General features: G+C 54.9%; 1 protein-coding gene across 2 annotated transcripts in view; it reads right to left on the bottom strand.

Moving 5' to 3' along the window:
• Positions 1 to 20,295, bottom strand: part of CADM4 (cell adhesion molecule 4) — a 1,184,622-nt gene extending 1,164,327 nt beyond the window's left edge. For both annotated transcript variants that reach the window (XM_086929780.1, XM_086929781.1), the window contains exon 1: positions 19,812 to 20,295. In XM_086929780.1, the coding sequence (XP_086785906.1) occupies positions 19,812 to 19,893 (82 nt within the window). In that variant the 5' untranslated portion in view covers positions 19,894 to 20,295. The remainder of the gene's footprint in view (positions 1 to 19,811) is intronic.
• Positions 20,296 to 23,511: the final 3,216 nt, after the last annotated feature.

Genomic DNA, 23,511 nt, shown 5'->3' with positions numbered 1-23,511 from the left:
TAACCCCTGCCCCCTGTAGAAACCCGTGCTACTGCCAGCACAAACTTCATGGATGAAGCCCCCACCCAAACATCACCCAGCAGTGCAGAGACCAGCACAGCCCTCTACAATACAGCACCCAGCACAGCAGCGGCCAGCACAGCCCTCTACAATACATCACCCAGCACAGCAGAGGCCAGCACAGCCCTCTACAATACAGCACCCAGCACAGCAGAGGCCAGCACAGCCCTCTACAATACATCACCCAGCACAGCAGAGACCAGCACAACCCTCTACAATACATCACCCAGCACAGCAGAGGCCAGCACAGCCCTCTACAATACATCACCCAGCACAGCAGAGGCCAGCACAGCCCTCTACAATACATCCCCCAGCACAGCAGAGGCCAGCACAGCCCTCTACAATACATCACCCAGCACAGCAGAGGCCAGCACAGCCCTCTACAATACACCCCCCAGCACAGCAGAGACCAGCACAGCCCTCTACAATTCATCACCCAGCACAGCAGAGACCAGCACAGCCCAAACATCACCCAGCACAGCAGAGACCAGCACAGGCCGAGATGAATAGAACAATAACAATAAACATCACTCATTCAGGCCAAGATACCCTTGGCTGAACGTGCTCTTAGTGAGAGTTAAGGCCGGGGCTCCGCCCCCACACTCGATACCTCGGCTTCAAAACACCGGCGGAGCAAAATCAAGACATACAACAGGCCAGGCCGCTCCGGCCGGCCAACCTCACCCCCTCCCGGTCCTTAAAAACATTCAGAAGAGGCTTCACTCGCCCCCACAGACGCTCGCATCTCCGAAAACACGCGAGCACTCGGAAAACAACGGGCTTGCGCTCACTCTCTCGATGTGCCTAGAAACACTTAAATAATACAGAGGGCGCTATACAAAGTAGATATAGGACAGACACCCAGCCACTGGACTCGCAGGGATTGAAGCAGAATGTAAATTAACCTGACCTGCCAATATCGCAGATTACATCCCCCTCCCACCCCCCCCCCCTCCTTTCCCCCCCTCCGCCATCAGACCCTCACCATCCACTCCCCACCCCCAGTCCCCCAGGAGCAGCAGGGCTTTGTTCCCCGACGAGGCCGGGCAGGCGCACTCCATCATCCACGGAGCCTGGAATAACCCCGCTATATGCGAAGAGCCAGAAGGGGGGGGAGGGGCTTTGAGGGAAGGGGGGGAGCAGCTGCTCCTCCCAGGGGTGCTTTACAGGCCTTCACTGACGGGATCGGGCCGGAGGAGAGTACCGACCTACAGGAGCAGGCGGGAACCAGAGCAGGCACTGTATAGGAAATGCATGGGAGGCTGAAATGCGTGGCGTTGCAGGTGAGAATGGCAGGATAAAAGGCAGAGCACGGGAGTTATAACAGGAGGGAAGCCTCTGAAAGATGAAAGGAATCCAAGCGGCCAGGCACTGCAAGGTATGCACGCAGCACGGAAGCATAGAATCCAAGCGGACAGGCACTGCACAGGTATGCACGGAAGCATGGAATCCAAGAGGACAGGCACTGCAAGGTATGCACCGAAGCATGGAATCCAAGCGGACAGGCACTGCACAGGTATGCACGGAAGCATGACATCCAAGCGGATAGGTACCGCAAGGTATGCACGGAAGCATGGAATCCAAGCGGAGAGGTACCGCAAGGTATGCACGGAAGCATGGAATCCAAGAGGAGAGCCACTGCAAGGTATGCAAGGAAGCATGGAATCCAAGAGGACAGGCACTGCAAGGTATGCAGGGAATCCAAGCGGAGCGGCACTGCAAGGTATGCACGGAAGCCAAGAGGACAGGCACTGCAAGGTATGCACTGAAGCATGGAATCCAAGAGGACAGGCACTGCACAGGTATGCACTGAAGCATGGAATCCAAGAGGACAGGCACTGCACAGGTATGCACGGAAGCATGAAATCCAAGCGGATAGGTACCGCAAGGTATGCACAGAAGCATGGAATCCGCAAGGTATGCACGGAAGCATGGAATCCAAGAGGACAGGCACTGCAAGGTATGCACAGAAGAATGGAATCCAAGAGGACAGGCACTGCAAGGTATGCACGCAAGCCAAGAGGACAGGCACTGCAAGGTATGCACTGAAGCATGGAATCCAAGAGGACAGGCACTGCACAGGTATGCACCGAAGCATGGAATCGGTTAGGATTCGGTCCCCAGTCCTCTTTTGATGACCATATTGTCGCTGTCACATGACACGCCAGTTGTATAAAAGGGAGTCCTACCATAGTGTCGTTGCTTGTCATTGCTAACCTGTGGATTCCCGCTATCTTGGTTCCTATGAAGCTTGTTGGCTGTTGCTGATTCTCACGGGCTCGTGAGAATCGTTGGAGTATTGCCTTTTTTTCCTTCCCCCCTTTTTATTTCCCTCGCCCTGAGTCCCGCTGTTGCTACCTACTTGTTCCCTCCCTCTTGTTCCCTAGTTTCCCTTTCCCGTGTACCTTGTAGTTAGTCAGTTAGTTTACTTTCCTTGTTTTTGTTTTCCCCTGTCTCTTGTTAGAGATTCGCCAACGACATCCAGGGGCTCCTGTTTGTCAGACACCTTTTGGTGTCTTTTTTCTTTTGTACCCGAGACGTTGCAAGACCAAAGAGTAACGGATGCTAGGCGTTCGCGTTGTATACACGTCTTGTGGTAACCGTTCCGCCTCGTTATGGGCGGACCGGACGTTTGAATAGTATCCCGGCTGGGATTGCCTTTCGGTCATTTCCCGAGAGACGAGTTGTTATCGTTTCTCAACTCCATTGCTTTTCCCCCTCACGCTCCTTTTAGAGGCACAGGGGTTTTTTGTTCATGCACGTTATTTTGGCATGTTTTTTACCCTGTGAATCCCTACACGCCCAAACCAAACTCCCGAATAACTAGTCTTGTTTTATGCAAGAGAAACCCCCTCGGGGCAAACCCTGCATTTGTTTCTGGCAAGTGCATGTGTGGTGAACTGCTGGATATGGTCATTTGTTACAGAGGTAGGATTGGGGACTGAAAGTTTATTGTGAGGTGTATCTTTTTGTCTTCCTGTCTATACAGGTGCGAAAGCGAGGAGGAGGGTGTTATTTTGATCTACGCTCTACAGGGGTGGAAGGTTTGGTGCCTTTGTTTATATTCCACCCCCTTTTTCTGGGTCATCTGTTTACTCATCTGTACCATCTAGTGAGTGACCGGTGAGTCGGGGAAGTGGTTGGGACACGCCTCGTTCCTGCAGTGTGTGGGTTGGGCAGGAGCCTAACAGAATCCAAGAGGACAGGCACTGCAAGGTATGCACTGAAGCATGGAATCCAAGAGGACAGGCACTGCACAGGTATGCACGGAAGCATGGAATCCAAGAGGACAGGCACTGCACAGGTATGCACGGAAGCATGGAATTCAAGAAGCATGGAATTCAAGAGGACAGGCACTGCACAGAAGCATGGAATCCAAGAGGACAGGCACCGCACCGCACAGGTATGCACCGAAGCATGGAATTCAAGAGGACAGACACTGCACAGGTATGCACCGAAGCATGGAATCAAAGAGGACAGGCACTGCACAGGTATGCACCGAAGCATGGAATCAAAGAGGACAGGCACTGCACAGGTATGCACCGAAGCATGGAATTCAAGAGGACAGGCACTGCACAGGTATGCACCGAAGCATGGAATCCAAGAGGACAGGTACTGCACAGGTATGCACCGAAGCATGGAATCCAAGAGGACAGGTACTGCACAGGTATGCACCGAAGCATGGAATCCAAGAGGACAGACACTGCACAGGTATGCACCGAAGCATGGAATCCAAGCGGACAGGCACTGCACAGGTATGCACCGAAGCATGGAATCCAAGCGGACAGGCACTGCACAGGTATGCACCGAAGCATGGAATTCAAGAGGACAGGCACTGCACAGGTATGCACCGAAGCATGGAATCCAAGAGGACAGGCACTGCACAGGTATGCACTGAAGCATGGAATCCAAGAGGACAGGCACTGCACAGGTATGCACGGAAGCATGGAATCCAGGAGGACAGGCACTGCAAGGTATGCACGGAGGCATGGAATCCAAGTGGACAGGCACTGCAAGGTATGCACCGAAGCATGGAATCCAAGAGGACAGGCACTGCACAGGTATGCACCGAAGCATGGAATCCAAGAGGACAGGCACTGCACAGGTATGCACCGAAGCAGGGAATCCAAGCGGACAGGCACTGCACAGGTATGCACGGAAGCATGGAATCCAAGAGGACAGGCACTGCACAGGTATGCACGGAAGCATGGAATTCAAGAAGCTTGGAATTCAAGAGGACAGGCACTGCACAGAAGCATGGAATCCAAGAGGACAGGCACCGCACCGCACAGGTATGCACCGAAGCATGGAATTCAAGAGGACAGACACTGCACAGGTATGCACAGAAGCATGGAATTCAAGAGGACAGGCACTGCACAGGTATGCACCGAAGCATGGAATCAAAGAGGACAGGCACTGCACAGGTATGCACCGAAGCATGGAATTCAAGAGGACAGGCACTGCACAGGTATGCACCGAAGCATGGAATCCAAGAGGACAGGTACTGCACAGGTATGCACCGAAGCATGGAATCCAAGAGGACAGACACTGCACAGGTATGCACCGAAGCATGGAATCCAAGCGGACAGGCACTGCACAGGTATGCACCGAAGCATGGAATCCAAGCGGACAGGCACTGCACAGGTATGCACCGAAGCATGGAATTCAAGAGGACAGGCACTGCACAGGTATGCACCGAAGCATGGAATCCAAGAGGACAGGCACTGCACAGGTATGCACTGAAGCATGGAATCCAAGAGGACAGGCACTGCACAGGTATGCACGGAAGCATGGAATCCAGGAGGACAGGCACTGCAAGGTATGCACAGAGGCATGGAATCCAAGTGGACAGGCACTGCAAGGTATGCACCGAAGCATGGAATCCAAGAGGACAGGCACTGCACAGGTATGCACCGAAGCATGGAATCCAAGCGGACAGGCACTGCACAGGTATGCACGGAAGCATGGAATCCAAGAGGACAGGCACTGCACAGGTATGCACGGAAGCATGGAATTCAAGAGGACAGGCACTGCACAGGTATGCACCGAAGCATGGATTCCAAGAGGACAGGCACTGCACAGGTATGCACGGAAGCATGGAATTCAAGAAGCATGGAATTCAAGAGGACAGGCACTGCACAGGTATGCACGGAAGCATGGAATCCAAGCGGACAGGCACTGCACAGGTATGCACGGAAGCATGGATTCCAAGAGGACAGGCACTGCACAGGTATGCACGGAAGCATGGAATTCAAGAAGCATGGAATTCAAGAGGACAGGCACTGCACAGGTATGCACGGAAGCATGGAATCCAAGAGGACAGGCACTGCACAGGTATGCACGGAAGCATGGAATTCAAGAAGCATGGAATTCAAGAGGACAGGCACTGCACAGAAGCATGGAATCCAAGAGGACAGGCACCGCACCGCACAGGTATGCACCGAAGCATGGAATTCAAGAGGACAGACACTGCACAGGTATGCACCGAAGCATGGAATCAAAGAGGACAGGCACTGCACAGGTATGCACCGAAGCATGGAATCAAAGAGGACAGGCACTGCACAGGTATGCACCGAAGCATGGAATCCAAGAGGACAGGTACTGCACAGGTATGCACCGAAGCATGGAATCCAAGAGGACAGGTACTGCACAGGTATGCACCGAAGCATGGAATCCAAGAGGACAGACACTGCACAGGTATGCACCGAAGCATGGAATCCAAGCGGACAGGCACTGCACAGGTATGCACCGAAGCATGGAATCCAAGCGGACAGGCACTGCACAGGTATGCACCGAAGCATGGAATTCAAGAGGACAGGCACTGCACAGGTATGCACCGAAGCATGGAATCCAAGAGGACAGGCACTGCACAGGTATGCACTGAAGCATGGAATCCAAGAGGACAGGCACTGCACAGGTATGCACAGAAGCATGGAATCCAGGAGGACAGGCACTGCAAGGTATGCACGGAGGCATGGAATCCAAGTGGACAGGCACTGCAAGGTATGCACCAAAGCATGGAATCCAAGAGGACAGGCACTGCACAGGTATGCACCGAAGCATGGAATCCAAGAGGACAGGCACTGCACAGGTATGCACCGAAGCAGGGAATCCAAGCGGACAGGCACTGCACAGGTATGCACGGAAGCATGGAATCCAAGAGGACAGGCACTGCACAGGTATGCACGGAAGCATGGAATTCAAGAAGCTTGGAATTCAAGAGGACAGGCACTGCACAGAAGCATGGAATCCAAGAGGACAGGCACCGCACCGCACAGGTATGCACCGAAGCATGGAATTCAAGAGGACAGACACTGCACAGGTATGCACGGAAGCATGGAATTCAAGAGGACAGGCACTGCACAGGTATGCACCGAAGCATGGAATCAAAGAGGACAGGCACTGCACAGTTATGCACCGAAGCATGGAATTCAAGAGGACAGGCACTGCACAGGTATGCACCGAAGCATGGAATCCAAGAGGACAGGTACTGCACAGGTATGCACCGAAGCATGGAATCCAAGAGGACAGACACTGCACAGGTATGCACCGAAGCATGGAATCCAAGCGGACAGGCACTGCACAGGTATGCACCGAAGCATGGAATCCAAGCGGACAGGCACTGCACAGGTATGCACCGAAGCATGGAATTCAAGAGGACAGGCACTGCACAGGTATGCACCGAAGCATGGAATCCAAGAGGACAGGCACTGCACAGGTATGCACTGAAGCATGGAATCCAAGAGGACAGGCACTGCACAGGTATGCACGGAAGCATGGAATCCAGGAGGACAGGCACTGCAAGGTATGCACAGAGGCATGGAATCCAAGTGGACAGGCACTGCAAGGTATGCACCGAAGCATGGAATCCAAGAGGACAGGCACTGCACAGGTATGCACCGAAGCATGGAATCCAAGCGGACAGGCACTGCACAGGTATGCACGGAAGCATGGAATCCAAGAGGACAGGCACTGCACAGGTATGCACGGAAGCATGGAATTCAAGAGGACAGGCACTGCACAGGTATGCACCGAAGCATGGATTCCAAGAGGACAGGCACTGCACAGGTATGCACGGAAGCATGGAATTCAAGAAGCATGGAATTCAAGAGGACAGGCACTGCACAGGTATGCACGGAAGCATGGAATCCAAGCGGACAGGCACTGCACAGGTATGCACGGAAGCATGGATTCCAAGAGGACAGGCACTGCACAGGTATGCACGGAAGCATGGAATTCAAGAAGCATGGAATTCAAGAGGACAGGCACTGCACAGGTATGCACGGAAGCATGGAATCCAAGCGGACAGGCACTGCACAGGTATGCACGGAAGCATGGAATCCAAGAGGACAGGCACTGCACAGGTATGCACGGAAGCATGGAATTCAAGAAGCATGGAATTCAAGAGGACAGGCACTGCACAGGTATGCACCGAAGCATGGATTCCAAGAGGACAGGCACTGCACAGGTATGCACGGAAGCATGGAATTCAAGAAGCATGGAATTCAAGAGGACAGGCACTGCACAGGTATGCACGGAAGCATGGAATCCAAGCGGACAGGCACTGCACAGGTATGCACGGAAGCATGGATTCCAAGAGGACAGGCACTGCACAGGTATGCACGGAAGCATGGAATTCAAGAAGCATGGAATTCAAGAGGACAGGCACTGCACAGGTATGCACGGAAGCATGGAATCCAAGCGGACAGGCACTGCACAGGTATGCACGGAAGCATGGAATCCAAGAGGACAGGCACTGCACAGGTATGCACGGAAGCATGGAATTCAAGAAGCATGGAATTCAAGAGGACAGGCACTGCACAGGTATGCACGGAAGCATGGAATCCAAGCGGACAGGCACTGCACAGGTATGCACCGAAGCATGGAATCCAAGAGGACAGGCACTGCACAGGTATGCACGGAAGCATGGAATTCAAGAAGCATGGAATTCAAGAGGACAGGCACTGCACAGGTATGCACCGAAGCATGGAATTCAAGAGGACAGGCACTGCACAGGTATGCACCGAAGCATGGAATCCAAGAGGACAGGCACTGAACAGGTATGCACCGAAGCATGGAATCCAAGAGGACAGGCACTGCACAGGTATGCACGGAAGCATGGAATCCAAGAGGACAGGCACTGCACAGGTATGCACCGAAGCATGGAATCCAAGAGGACAGGCACTGCACAGGTATGCACCTAAGCATGGAATTCAGGAGGACAGGCACTGCACAGGTATACACAGAAGCATGGAATTCAAGAGGACAGGCACTGCACAGGTATGCACAGAAGCATGGAATCCAAGAGGACAGGCACTGCACAGGTATGCATGGAAGCATGGAATTCAGGAGGACAGGCACTGCAAGGTATGCACGGAGGCATGGAATCCAAGCGGACAGGCACTGCAAGGTATGCACCGAAGCATGGAATCCAAGCGGACAGGCACTGCACAGGTATGCACCGAAGCATGGAATTCAAGAGGACAGGCACTGCACAGGTATGCACCGAAGCATGGAATCCAAGAGGACAGGCACTGCACAGGTATGCACTGAAGCATGGAATCCAAGAGGACAGGCACTGCACAGGTATGCACCTAAGCATGGAATTCAAGAGGACAGGTACTGCACAGAAGCATGGAATTCAAGAGGACAGGCACTGCACAGGTATGCACAGAAGCATGGAATCCAAGAGGACAGGCACTGCACAGGTATGCATGGAAGCATGGAATCCAGGAGGACAGGCACTGCAAGGTATGCACGGAGGCATGGAATCCAAGCGGACAGGTACTGCAAGGTATGCACCGAAGCATGGAATCCAAGCGGACAGGCACTGCACAGGTATGCACCGAAGCATGGAATCCAAGAGTACAGGCACTGCACAGGTATGCACTGAAGCATAGAATCCAAGCGGACAGGCACTGCACAGGTGTGCACTGAAGCATGGAATCCAAGCGGACAGGCACTGCACAGGTATGCACTGAAGGATGGAATCCAAGAGGACAGGCACTGCACAGGTATGCACTGAAGCATGGAATCCAAGAGGACAGGCACTGCACAGGTATGCACGGAAGCATGGAATCCAAGAGGACAGGCACTGCACAGGTATGAACGGAAGCATGGAATTCAAGAAGCATGGAATTCAAGAGGACAGGTATGCACGGAAGCATGGAATCCAAGATGACAGGCACCACACCGCACAGGTATGCACCGAAGCATGGAATTCCAGAGGACAGGCACTGCAAGGTATGCATGGAAGCATGGAATCCAAGCGGAGTGGCAGTGCAAGGTATGCACGGAAGCCAAGAGGACAGGCACTGCAAGGTATGCACTGAAGCATGGAATCCAAGAGGACAGGCACTGCACAGGTATGCACCGAAGCATGGAATCCAAGCCGACCGGCACTGCACAGGTATGCACCGAAGCATGGAATCCAAGCGGACAGGCACTGCACAGGTATGCACCGAAGCATGGAATCCAAGCGGACAGGCTCTGCACAGGTATGCACTGAAGCATTGAATCCAAGAGGACAGGCACTGCACAGGTATGCACTGAAGCATGGAATCCAAGCGGACAGGCACTGCACAGGTATGCACCGAAATATGGAATTCAAGCGGACAGGCACTGCACAGGTATGCACCGAAGCATGGAATCCAAGAGGACAGGCACTGCACAGGTATGCACTGAAGCATGGAATCCAAGAGGACAGGCACTGCACAGGTATGCACTGAAGCATGGAATCCAAGCGGACAGGCACTGCACAGGTATGCACTGAAGCATGGAATCCAAGCGGACAGGCACTGCACAGGTATGCACTGAAGCATGGAATCCAAGAGGACAGGCACTGCACTAGTATGCATGGGATGATCTCTGACCCTTGTGCCTGCCTCTTGCTGTTGGCTCCTGCAGGCCTCTCAGTGGCACTGCCCCTCACTGCTGCCCTCTGCAGGCCCCGCAGTGCCAATGCAGGCCCCTCAGTGGTACTGCCTCTCACTGCTGCCCTCGGCAGATCCCTCAGAGGCACTGCCCCTCACTGCTGCCCTCTGCAGGCCCCTCTGTGACACTGCCCCTCACTGCTGCCCTCTTCCGACCCCTCATTGGCACTGCCCCTCACTGTTGCCCTCTGTAGGCCCATCAGTGGCACTGCCCCTCATTGCTGCCCTCTGCAGGCCTCTCAGTGGCACTGCCCCTCACTGCTGCCCTCTGCAGGCCTCTCAGTGGCACTGTCCCTTACTGCTGCTCTCTGCAGGCCCCTCAGTAGCACTGCCACTCACTGCTGCCCTCTGCAAGCCTCTCAGTGACACTGCCCCTCACTGCTGCCCTCTGCAGGCCCTTCAGTGGCACTTCCCCTCACTGCTGCTCTCTGCAGGCCCCTCAGTGGCACTGCCCCTCACTGCTGCCCTCTGCAGTCCCCTCTGTGTCACTGCCCCTCAATGCTGCCCTCTGCAAGCCTGTCAGTGGCACTGCCCCGGGAGGGGGGTGTGGGGCATCGATTAGCACCCCGGGGCCTCCCGGGGTGCCAGAGTCCCTGCTCGCTACAGAGAGTGCACCCTGCCAAGCTCCGTTGTATTTCCCACTCTGACGATACGCCCAGAATAGCCCCTTCTGGGGTGTCACGGCCGGGCACACCGAGCAGTCCCCAGCTCGGTATGTGTGAGGCTGCATTACACACCCTGGCAGAGCTGCTATGCCAGCCCCAGCAGCGATGCTATGCCAGCCCCAGCAGCGCTGCCCGCTCCTGAGGCCTTGGACTGCACGGACTCCTCAGCTCTGACGGGGGTGGCTCATCAATGCACGGGAGGTGGCACCCCACAAGGCGCACCAGGTCAAGCCAGCGTGCAAAGTCCTACAATGGCACCTGTCGGATCGCTGTGTGCGGCGGTTGTGGCACGAGAGGTGGTTCTAGCAGGGTGAGGCGGCGCATGCGCAGCAAGGCGCTATCAGCGGTGTGACCCAGGACACCGAAGCCCCTTCAGGGGGGCCCATACAGCCCAACACCAACCCAGGTCTGTGATATATGGGGGACTCGGGGGTAAGCATGGGCGGAAAATCTGTTTCGCTCGCGGATTTTCGGTAAATTCGCAATCCGCGAGATTCGCGAATCTCCCGCAAAATCCGCGAGCAGCGGATTTTGCTCGCACTGTTCGCACTGTTCGCGTGAGTTCGCGGCTTCCCAGTACAACTTCGCGCCCCGCGAATAAGTGCAAAATTGCAGAAATACGATCTTAGCAAAACTGAAACTACTACAGGTTCAAAAGTTCAGGCTCATCATTAGTAGCCATTTCCTGTAGTGCTTCCTGAGGGGCCCCTCCAGAGTTCAGTTGCCAGTTGCAACTATTATGTGACCCTGCTCTGAACCTCAGAATAGTTACACATATGCCACAAAGGTCCTGAATTACAGCTAAGGGAGACAAGCAGGAGCCAGGCTGGAAGTTCAAATCCATTAATCAGCCCCTAATTCATTATTGTCAGTTGGGGCAGGGCAGGTGTTGTAACTAATTTTGCAACAATGAAAGCACTTAGCAAGTGCAAAAGATCACTAATCAGGAAGCACTAAGGAAGCAGGTGCCAGCTAAAAAAATATTCTGTGACACATTAATCAGCCCCAAATTAATTCAGGTCACTTGAGGCAGGGAAGGCGTGCTTGCGTTGCCACAATAATGTACACTGACTGGACAACCAGAGGGTGCTGTGATGAAACAGAGGGTGGCATGAGTAGTCAGAGAGTGGCAGTGGTGACAGAGAGTGGCAGTGATGAAGAAGAGTGTCCCAAACAGGCTGGACACGTAGAAACAACAAGTTCGCGAAACTTGCGACCCGACAGGTAAGTTCGCAATTTGCGACATTGTACAAAACCCTCGCGAACTGGCAGAAACCCGCGCAAACACAAAAAAAAAATCCGCAAATTCGCGAGAATTTGCGGATTTTGCGGATTGCGAGTTCGCAAATCCGCAAAATTCGCGAACGCGAGATTCGCAAAATTCGCCCATGCTTACTCAGGGGCCCCTCGTCGCTTGGGGTTCTTCAGTGTGAGTACCGTCACAGGAGAGTATGTGCTGAGTGAAAGGGTATGAGCACAGTGAGGTAGAGGCGCAGCAGAGGGCGACACAGGGTATGAATAGTGAGGCGGTACGTGAGAGCGAGGCAGAATGTGCAGGGCTGGCAGGGTATGGAGAGTGAGGCAGGGTATGCAGAGCAAGGCAAGGTATGCAGAGCAAGGCAGGGTATGCAGAGCAAGGCAGGGTATGCAGAGCGAGGCAGGGTATGCAGAGCGAGGCAGGGTATGCAGAGCGAGGCAGGGTATGCAGAGCGAGGCAGGGTATGCAGAGCGAGGCAGGGTATGCAGAGCGAGGCAGGGTATGCAGAGCGAGGCAGGGTATGCAGAGCGAGGCAGGGTATGCAGAGCGAGGCAGGGCATGCAGAGCGAGGCAGGGCATGCAGAGCGAGGCAGGGTGAGGCGGGGCGTGCAGAGTGAGGCAGGGCGTGCAGAGTGAGGCAGGGCGTGCAGAGTGAGGCAGGGCGTGCAGAGTGAGGCAGGGCGTGCAAGGCGAGGCAGGGCGTGCAGAGTAATGCAGGGTGTGCAGAGCAAGGCAGGGTATGCAATGAGGCAGGGTATGCAATGAAACAGGGTATGCAGAGTGAGGCAGGGTATGCAGAGCGAGGCAGGGTGAGGCAGGGCTCGCAGAGTGAGGCAGGGCATGCGCAGAGCGAGGCAGGGCATGCGCAGAGCGAGGCAGGGCATGCGCAGAGCGAGGCAGGGCATGCGCAGAGCGAGGCAGGGCATGCGCAGAGCGAGGCAGGGCATGCGCAGAGCGAGGCAGGGCATGCAGAGCGAGGCAGGGTGAGGCAGAGTGTGCAGAGCGAGGCAGAATGTGCAGAGCGAGGCAGAGTATGAACAACGAGGTAGGGTGTGCAGAGCAAGGCAGAATGTGCAGAGCGAGGCAGGGTATGAACAATGAGGCAGGGTATGAACAATGAGGCAGGGTATGAACAATGAGGCAGGGTATGCAGAATGGGCGGGGTGCGCAGAGCGGGGCGGGGTGCGCAGAGCAGGGCGAGGTGCGCAGAGCGGGGCGAGGTGCGCAGAGCGGGGCGAGGTGCGCAGAGCGGGGCGAGGTGCGCAGAGCAGGGCGAGGTGCGCAGAGCAGGGCGAGGTGCGCAGAGCAGGGCGAGGTGCGCAGAGCAGGGCGAGGTGCGCAGAGCAGGGCGAGGTGCGCAGAGCAGGGCAGAATGTGCAGAGCGGGGTAGAATGTGCAGAGCGGGGCAGAATGTGAAGAGCGAGGCAGGGTGTGCAGAGCGACGGAGGTTATGTGTAATAAAGCTGGGTAGGCAGAATGTGTAGAGCAAGGCAGGGCGTGCAGAGCGAGGCAGGGCATGCAGAGTGAGGCAAAATGTGCAGAGGGAGGCAGGGCGTGCAGGGGGAGCAGGGTGTGCAGAGCGAGGGAGGTTATGTGTAATGAAGCAGGGTAGGCAGAATGTGCAGAGCGAGGCAGGGCGTGCAGAGCGAGGCAGGTCGTGCAGAGCGTGGTAATGTATACAGAGCCAAGCAGGGCATGCAGAGCGTGGCAGGGTGTGCAGAGTGAGGGGGGGTTTGCAGAGCGAGGCAGAATGTGCAGAGCGAGGCAGAATGTGCAGAGAGAGGGAATGTATACAGAGAGAGACAGGGAATGCAGAGCGAGGCAGGGCATGTAGAGTGAGGCAGGGTGTGCAAAGTGAGGCAGGGTGTGCAGAGTGAGGCAGGGCATGCAGAGCGTGGTAATGTATACAGAGCCAGGCAGGGCATGCAGAGCGAGGCAGGGTGTGCAGAGTGAGGCAGGATGAGCAGAGCGAGGCAATGTATATAGAGTTAGAGGTGGGCAAAGAATTCTGCTCCACCGACGGAATTCCCTGAGCTTTGCCTACTCCGCATGGAGATCCACGAAACTCTGGTAAGTAACAGATCAGAGGTTTTTCTTGCCCGTGGCTCCCCAACAGTAAGCTGGCGAGCATTCATGAGAAAAAAATTGCACGCAAGACCTCCTCCTGGCGAAATTTCTAAACACAGACGTTCACTGCAAGTCACGACCCCTCACATTGGGAAATCTGCCACTTATGTTGAGAGAGCTGCTGCTCGAGCTTTAGCGCCAAGACACCTACGGGTATTTGTGCACTTTATAAATTGTGAAAATTTAAATAAAAATACAGAAAATGTCTACTCAAGCAACAGAAAGCAGCAATGCCCTCCAGCGCAACTCGGAGTGCTGTTGACGCCGATTCTAAAGTGCGGGACAAACTCCTGGCGCTTAAAGTCAGTGTGAGCAGCCCAATATAACAGTTCCGTAGCTGGCGTATCACCACGGAGCATGGCAGAGTTTATAAGGCACTTTGCAAAGTAGAACTCCACCCATGCCTATGCAGAACGAGGCAGGGTATGCAGAGTGAGGCAGCATGCGCACTGTGAAGCAGTATGTGCACAGTGAGGTGGCATGCACAGAGTGAGGCAGCATGCCCAGAGTGAGGCAGGGCGTGCAGAGTGATGCAGCAGGCGCAGAGTGAGGCAGCATGCGCAGAGTGAGGCAGCATGCACAGAGTGAGGCAGCATGCGCAGAGGGAGGAAGCATGCGCAGAGGGAGGCAGCATGCGCAGAGGGAGGCAGCATGTGCAGAGTGAAGCAGCATGCCCAGAGTGAGGCAGGGCATGCAGAGTGAGGCAGCATGTGCATTCTGAAGCAGTAGGTGCAGAGTGAGGCAGCATGCCCAGAGTAAGGCAGGGCATGCAGAGTGAGGCAGCATGTGCATTCTGAAGCAGTAGGTGCAGAGTGAGACAGCATGCCCAGAGTGAGGCAGGGCATGCAGAGTGATGCAGCATGCCCAGAGTGAGGCAGGGCATACAGAGTGAGGCAGCATGCGCAGTGTGAAGCAGTAGGTTCAGAGTGAAGCCGCATGCCCAGAGTGAGGCAGGGCGTGCAGAGTGAGGTGGCATGCACAGAGTGAGGCAGCATGTGCATTCTGAAGCAGTAGGTGCAGAATGCGACAGCATGCCCAGAGTGAGGCAGGGCATGCAGAGTGAGGCAGCATGCGCAGTGTGAAGCAGTAGGTGCAGAGTGAAGCCGCATGCCCTGCGTGAGGCACGGCGTGCAGAGTGATGCAGCATGCCCAGCGTGAGGCAGGGCATTCAGAGTGAGGCAGCATGCCCAGCGTGAGGCAGGGCATGCAGAGTGAGGCAGCAGGCACAGAGTGAGGCAGCAGGCACAGAGTGAGGCAGTAGGTGCAGAGTGAAGCCGCATGCCCAGAGTGAGGCAGCAGGCGCAGAGTGAGGCAGCATGCCCAGAGTGAGGCAGCAGGTGCAGAGTGAGGTGGCAGAGTGAGGCAGCAGGCGCAGACTGAGGCAGAAGGCGCAGAGTGAGGCAGCAGGCGCAGAGTGAGGCATCATACACAGAGAGAGGCATCATACACAGAGAGAGGCATCATGCGCAGTGTGAAGCAGTAGGGGTAGAGTGAGGCAGCAGGTGCAGAGTGAGGCAGCAGGTGCAGAGTGAGGCAGCAGGCCCAGAGTGAGGCAGCAGGCGCAGAGGGAGGCAGCAGGCGCAGAGGGAGGCAGCAGGCGCAGAGGGAGGCAGCAGGCGCAGAGGGAGGCAGCAGGCGCAGAGTGAGGTGGCAGAGTGAGGCAGCAGGCACAGACTGAGGCAGCATGCCCAGAGTGAGGCAGCAGGCGCAGAGTGAGGTGGCAGAGTGAGGCAGCAGGCGCAGAGTGAGGCAGCAGGCGCAGAGTGAGGCAGCATGCCCAGAGTGAGGCAGCAGGCGCAGAGTGAGGCAGCAGGTGCAGAGGGAGGTGGCAGAGTGAGGCAGCAGGCGCAGAGTGAGGCAGCAGGTGCAGAGGGAGGTGGCAGAGTGAGGCAGCAGGCGCAGAGTGAGGCAGCAGGCGCAGAGTGAGGCAGCAGGCGCAGAGTGAGGCAGCAGGCGCAGAGTGAGGCAGCAGGCGCAGAGTGAGGCAGCAGGCGCAGAGAGAGGCATCATGCGCAGAGAGAGGCATCATGCGCAGAGAGAGGCATCATGCGCAGAGAGAGGCATCATGCGCAGAGAGAGGCATCATGTGCAGTGTGAAGCAGTAGGGGTAGAGTGAAGCAGCAGGCGCAGAGTGAGGCAGCAGGCGCAGAGTGAGGCAGCAGGCGCAGAGTGTGGCAGCATGCCCACAGTGAGGCAGGGCATACAGAGTGAGGCAGCATGCACAGTGTGAAGCAGTATGTGCAGAGTGAGGCAGCATGCCCAGAGTGAGGCAAGGCATGCAGAATGAGGCAGCATGTGCAGAGTGAGGCGGCATGCCCAGAGTGAGGCGGCATGCCCAGAGTCAGGCGGCATGCCCAGAGTCAGGCAGGGCATGCCCAGAGTCAGGCAGGGCATGCCCAGAGTCAGGCAGGGCATGCAGAGTAAGGCAGCATGCGCCGAGTGAGGCAGCATGCGCCGAGTGAGGCAGCATGTGCATTGTGAAGCAGTAGGTGCAGAATGAGGCAGCATGCCAGAGTGAGGCAAGGTGTGCAGAGTGAGGCAGCATGCCCAGAGTGAGGCAGCATGCCCAGAGTGAGGCAGCATGCCCAGAGTGAGGCAGCATGCCCAGAGTGAGGCACGGTGTGCAGAGTGAGGCAGCATTCCCAGACTGAGGCAGGGCCTGCAGAGTGAGGCAGGGCGTGCAGAGTTAGCCGGCATGCGCAGAGTGAGGCAGCATGCGCAGTGTGTAGGTGCAGAGTTAAGCGTATGCCCAGAGTGAGGCAGGGCGTGCAGAGTGAGGCAGCATGCCCAGCGTGAGGCAGGGCATGCAGAGTTAGCCGTCATGCGCAGAGTGAGGCAGCATGCGCAGTGTGTAGGTGCAGAGTTAAGCCGCATGCCCAGAGTGAGGCAGGGCGTGCAGAGTGAGGCAGCATGTGAATTGTGAAGCAGTAGGCGCAGAGTGAGGCTACATGCCCAGAATGAGGCAGGGTGTGCAGAGTGAGGCAATGTGCGTAGACTGAAGCAGCATGTGCACAGTGAGGCAGTGTGCGCAGACTGAAGCAGCATGTGCACAGTGAGGCAGTGTGCGCAGACTGAAGGCATGTGCACAGTGAGGCAGTGTGCGTAGACTGAAGTGGCATAAGCACAGTGAGGCAGTGTGCGTAGACTGACGGCATGTTTACAGTGAGGCAGTGTGCGTAGACTGAAGCGGCATGTGCACAGTGAGGCAGTGTGCGTAGACTGAAGCGGCATGTGCACAGTGAGGCAGTGTGCGTAGACTGAAGGCATGTGCACAGTGAGGCAGTGTGCGTCGACTGAAGGCATGTGTACAGTGAGGCAGTGTGCGTAGACTGAAGCGGCATGTGCACAGTGAGGCAGTGTGCGTAGACTGAAGCGGCATGTGTACAGTGAGGCAGTGTGCGTAGACTGAAGCGGCATGTGTACAGTGAGGCAGTGTACGTAGACTGAAGGCATGTGTACAGTGAGGCAGTGTACGTAGACTGAAGGCATGTGTACAGTGAGGCAGTGTGCGTAGACTGAAGCGGCATGTGCAAAGTGAGGCAGTGTGCGTAGACTGAAAGCATGTGTACAGTGAGGCAGTGTGCATAGACTGAAGGCATGTGTACAGTGAGGCAGTGTGCGTAGACTGAAGCGGCATGTGTACAGTGAGGCAGTGTGCGTAGACTGAAGCGGCATGTGCACAGTGAGGCAGTGTGCGTAGACTGAAGGCATGTGTACAGTGAGGCAGTGTGCGTACACTGAAGCGGCATGTGCACAGTGAGGCAGTGTGCGTAGACTGAAGTGGCATGTGCACAGTGAGGCAGTGTGCGTAGACTGACAGCATGTGCACAGTGTGGCAGTGTGCGTAGACTGAAGGCATGTGTACAGTGAGGCAGTGTGTGTAGACTGAAGCGGCATGTGTACAGTGAGGCAGTGTGCGTAGACTGACGGCATGTGTACAGTGAGGCAGTGTGCGTAGACTGACGGCATGTGCACAGTGAGGCAGTGTGAGTAGACTGAAGGCATGTGCACAGTGAGGCAGTGTGCGTAGACTGAAGGCATGTGCACAGTGAGGCAGTGTGCGTAGACTGTAGCAGCATGTGCACAGTGAGGCAGTGTGCGTAGACTGAAGGCATGTGTACAGTGAGGCAGTGTGCGTAGACTGAAGGCATGTGCACAGTGAGGCAGTGTGCGTAGACTGAAGGCATGTGCACAGTGAGGCAGTGTGCGTAGACTGAAGGCATGTGCACAGTGAGGCAGTGTGCGTAGACTGACGCAGCTTGTGCACAGTGAGGCAGTGTGCGTAGACTGAAGCAGCATGTGCACATTGAGGCAGTGTGCGTAGACTGAAGCGGCATGTGCACAGTGAGGCAGTGTGCGTAGACTGACGGCATGTGTACAGTGAGGCAGTGTGCGTAGACTGACGCAGCATGTGCACAGTGAGGCAGTGTGTGCGTAGACTGAAGCGGCATGTGCACAGTGAGGCAGTGTGCGTAGACTGACGACATGTGCAGAGTGAGGCAGTGTGCGTAGACTGAAGGCATGTGCACAGTGAGGTAGTGTGCGTGGTGTGAGGCGGTGTCAGGCTGTGCGCGCGGCGTGAGGCGGCATGCGCAGAGAGCTGCAGCGGGCGCAGTAGGCTGCTGCCGAACCTCATCTAAACAGTGACATCTTCATATATCAATGGGCCTTAGGATGAATGGCTTGATCACGCACTACTCCAGATGTTTTGATTTGCTGGGCTGGCCATGTGATGGTGCTGCGCGGAGGCCACCCTCTTCAGGGAGTGCGCGCAGCACACTACAGCAGGCGCGCAAGAGAGACTGCACTGTGAGGAGGAAGGGGGCGCCACACGAGTGTGAGGCAGCAGCACTGTGGATGAGGAAGGGGCGACACGCGAGTTGAGGCAGCACTGTGGAGGAAAGGGTGCCACGTGGGTGTGAGGCAGGACTGCGCCACGAAGGGGGGGGGGGGGCAGGCTCGGAGGACAAAAAGGGACTTCACACAAATGAGAAGGAGGACTGTGGAGGACACGTGAGGGAGACTGAGGCAGGAATATTGAGGGCCAGGATGGGGCTCGGTGTGAGGCAGAGGCAAGGTGCATGAGGAAGGTGCGGGTACCACTTGAGGGAGAAGAGGGACCTTGGCATAAGGAAGAGGAGAGAGTGGGGGAGGGGTCTTCATGTGAAGAGGAGACGGGATGTGGAGGACACCTGAGGGGGCGCACACTGTGAGGGGACTGGAGGTCCCGCGTGAAGGGAGGTAGGACTGAGCACGAGGGGGCTTCACGCGAGGGAAGGCAGGAGGTTGGAGGGGATGAAGGGTCTTGACATAAAAGTGGCAGCGCCGCAGAGGGGATGAAAGGAGCCAGGCGATGGAGAGCGGGGCTCGCGTGAGGAGGGAGAGCCGTGGGGGCAGGAGAGGGCTTCAATGAAAGAGGGATTAGCACGAGGGTGCGTAGTACAGTGGAGGGAGGGACGGGACTCGGAAAGGAACGGTGCGGGGGGGGGGGTTCTCAAAGATGAAGCGGCCCGTGGAAGGCCAGGCACATCTGTGCATGCAGAGGACGGTGCGAGGGAAGGGGTGCTCTGCAGGGCATCACGAGCCGGAGAGAGAGGGGGAGAGATGTGCGCCCTTACCCCCCATCCTGCTGGAGGACCGGTCCCAGGGTCTGCAGAGAGATGCGCACACAGCAGCGTGCCAGGCGCAGAGACCCCGGGGTGATCTCCAAGGGCAGCCACGCACCCCACCCTAAAAGGACCCATGCAACGGGTGCCCCGTCCCCCTCACCTTGTCCGACGAGCAGCAGGGCCCCCAGCAGCGCCAGCATCCCCGCCGTGCCCCGCTGCGCCCCGCTGCGGCTCGCAGCCATGGTGCCCGCGCCTCTCGGTCTCCCAGCTGCGGGTCCTCTCCTCCTCCTCCCGATCTTGGTGCCCTCCTGGGCTCGGTCCTCTCTCCCTGCTGCAGCAGTAGATCCCTCCGTGCTCCAGGAACCTGCCCCCTCTGTCAAGCGGGGCGTCCTCCGCCGCGTCCCAGCCTGCGCACTCTTCCACTGTGGCTCCGCCGCTGGCGCCTCCGTCTCAGCTGCAACCTCAGCCTCCACTGGAGCCTCCCTTTGTGCGCACCGCGCTCCTCTGCCTCTGCAGGCTGCTCTCGCCTCCGCTGCCTCTGTTGAGGCTCGGATCCGTGCACCCCAGTGGCTCCTGTCCCCTCTTCTGGGGATGACCGCACTCCTCTCTCTGTCTCCCCACTATCTCTGCTTCCTTCCTCCTCTGCACCTGCACCCCCAGCCCCTCCCACTAGTGCATGCTAAGCGATGCAGCCAGCATAGGGGCGGGGACAGCCAATGGCATTGGCAGCTGGGCTCCAGATATGCAAATACGGAGTGCACTGTTTACAAATCCCATGCGGGCTGGGGAGGGCCTTAAAGGAGCCACCGCCCTCTCACCTGTCACCAGGTGAGCATTCTTCAGCAAGGCGGAAGTCCACATTCAAAAGACGAGGCTGCCAATAGGGTTCAGGGTGCTGCAGGCAGGCCCAGGTGCCAGAGGTACCATGGGATTGAATGAAATAGCTTCGAGGGTTGGGTGCGTGCGGCCGGGATCTGTGCGTAATGCGCAAAGAGCACAGCCACATATCGACGGTCGTGCGCCGTATCGGTCCACTCCACTCCACGCATCTGCCAGGAGCCGTCCTGTGCATTGAGTGTGCACACACATGCGTCTTTGCGCACGAGTGACACAGCCCCACTGCCAAACTCGTAGTATCTCAGGCGAACCCTTCACACGCAGGTTTCCCATGTCTCCAGTAGAAAGAGAGTCCTGCATTCGCCTTACTTTCGAGATATCAGTGACCCTTAGGAGGAGTCCCGGGTCCCCCCACTCAGAACAGGCAATCTATGTCATTTGGCTCTCCCGCGGTCACAGCGCGCACTCGCTCAATCGGCGTTTTCTTGGGGAATCCCTGTAATGAGAAGCGCTTCATATGACACGTGCATGGGTATAAAAACAGTGCCACTTACATCCGGGTTTTAACTCAAGTACAAGGGTAAAAACACCTTTGGAACAAGCATTTACAATGCAATGGTTTCGCCTTTGGAAAAGTTAGAGTTATTGGCATTGTAAATGACAACATTTGTATTTATGTGTTGGATTTGAAAACAGATAAAAAAATGGCATTGTCATTTACATTGCCATTAGCTTAATCTCTGCAGTCAGCCCTGGCCTTAGTACTCCTGTTCTTATGGTATCAGACAAATCTCATAAAGCACCATCAGAACAACCTGCCTTTCAGATGTATGTTGTTGAAGCCCAGTTGGTGATTTGAGTGCACAGAGTCTCAGACAGGCCTAACCAATATGGTAACTGCTCTTATGACATAAAAAAAAAAACGGATGACATATAATTGAACCATTCCTGTCATATACCTTTCCAATGACCGTTGTGTTTCTGCATACTGCCTGAACCAATTGATAGGGCATATTGTTAGTCCATAAACCATCCTTCAAACTCAAATTTGCGCCAAGCCACTAAATTGTGCCATTATTTTGATTGTTTTTCAGGTTTTTTATTGTCATTTTAAATACAACTTCATTCAATATTGAAACCATATTGTTTGGCAATTAAACCATGGCGACAGACACATATCTGAGCCTTTAAGCCCACCCCCATGTGGTCACTAAGAACCAAGCAAGGCCTACCTACATTCATCTTGAGTGCATTATTGAAGGGGCGTTATTCCGGTAGCTGCTCCCTAAAAACCTCAAGTCCCTGATACCTTTACCACAAACCCCAAATGTATAAACTTAGGGGGCATTGGCTTGCTCCCCTCGTAAACCGCGTTCTTCACAGTTATGCCATATACCAGTCCATTCCATTAAATATCAACCTTTTTAGAACGGTTTGACAAGTTTTCCATGTTTGCACCATATTAGTCTGGGCCATCATCAGACCCAGAGAGTAAACTATTGTACAGAACCATGGTAAATCCATGTCAATCAGTATACCCATAATGTCCATCCGCGGTGCCAGGGGGCAGTAAATTCCAGTACGATAAACAACTTCTAACTTATGTCATTCCAAAAAATCATATTCTCATTCTCACTACATCCTTAGGCCTATTGAATGAAGGTTCTTTCTTCTCTGTACACTTCTACCTTATTCGATCAGCTAATAGCCTCATTGTCGGGTTCTAATGTATGCTATACAGCAGGCATTTTCAGACAGAGGCTGGCTTTAATGGCCACTTGCCCTCTGGTGCATCAATGCCTCCTCTTAGTCTACATACTCCATGGCCCAAGGTCCCTCTCCCATATTTCCCTCAAATACGTCAGGTAGTTAGTTACATTGTTAGGGAGCCTCTTATATATCAAGGATATCACTTCCCTAACAAGTTCGAAATCCCACCATTATTAACTATCAATTACCAAAATTATCACACTGTACATCTCCCCAAAATAATACAATTTCATTTGTTGGTAATACCGTGCTCTCTATAAGCAAGCATAGATATAACCTCAACACTGGCCTTTCTAATTACTCTGTGAGGAAACTCTAATTACAGAAAAAACATAGAGCAAAGGTGATCCTTCTTAATCACTAAACCAAGAACCTGCATTCACCCAGTTCTAGTTAAACGCCACCAGCAATTTAGTCACTTTTATGCCACCTACAAGGTGGAGAGGAACATTGTCTTTTTTAATATATCCAAAACAAAATCCACATATACAGTCCTTTGAAATTGGCCTGCCTCAATTCAATATGTAAAGCAGCACATGATTAAACCACTGGCAAAACAATCACCGGAGTGGTCCCTACACCACAAGGTCTGAAAGATATTTTTTTAAAATGGCATATGCCATCCTGCTGATCATTGGATAATGAGAGATAACTTCACACTTTTGACAGCGTTGCTCTGCTGCTTGTTGCACAACTAGGGACTAGATCCCTGAAGAGCACAGAGTAGTTGCATATAGAGTAGAAGGTGAGACCAAAGACCGGGTTTGTGGGATGCCATTAACTACTATCTCAGTGGTTTATATATCCTTGGAGACGTTGGGGCTCCACATACCATTAAAATGATTGTGAATGGTAAGTCATTTTCTGGCCCTTCACATGAACAGGAACCAGTTTACAAAATATTAAAATAACCAGTCATTTCTAAGAAATTATCATTTATTTCTACTTTTATTCCAAAATCTTGGACAAACAAAGTGTCGTTCAGGCAGCAAACATTTGCCCTGCATATCCCTTGACCACGCTCACGAAGGGGAGACAGTGGGGGCCATATCTGTATCAGAGGAAACCATTAGTAAACCAAAGGCTCCCTGTTGATGTAACCCCAGGGCGTTGCCCATCGCCGGCACTTCAAAACTGCTTACTTGCCCCGGGGGAGCTCTGATCTGTGCTCCCCAGGAGCCCAAGTCGAGGGATGTCTGATGAACATGGGAACTTTGGGGTGGGTGGTTTCTCTGGCCCCCTGGTCGGTGGCA

The sequence above is a fragment of the Lissotriton vulgaris genome, chromosome 7 (assembly GCF_964263255.1).
Source record: "Lissotriton vulgaris chromosome 7, aLisVul1.2, whole genome shotgun sequence".
Classification (NCBI taxonomy): Eukaryota; Metazoa; Chordata; class Amphibia; order Caudata; family Salamandridae; genus Lissotriton; species Lissotriton vulgaris.
Note: the sequence above shows the minus strand (reverse complement) of the source record. Positions and strands in the feature narration are given on the sequence as shown.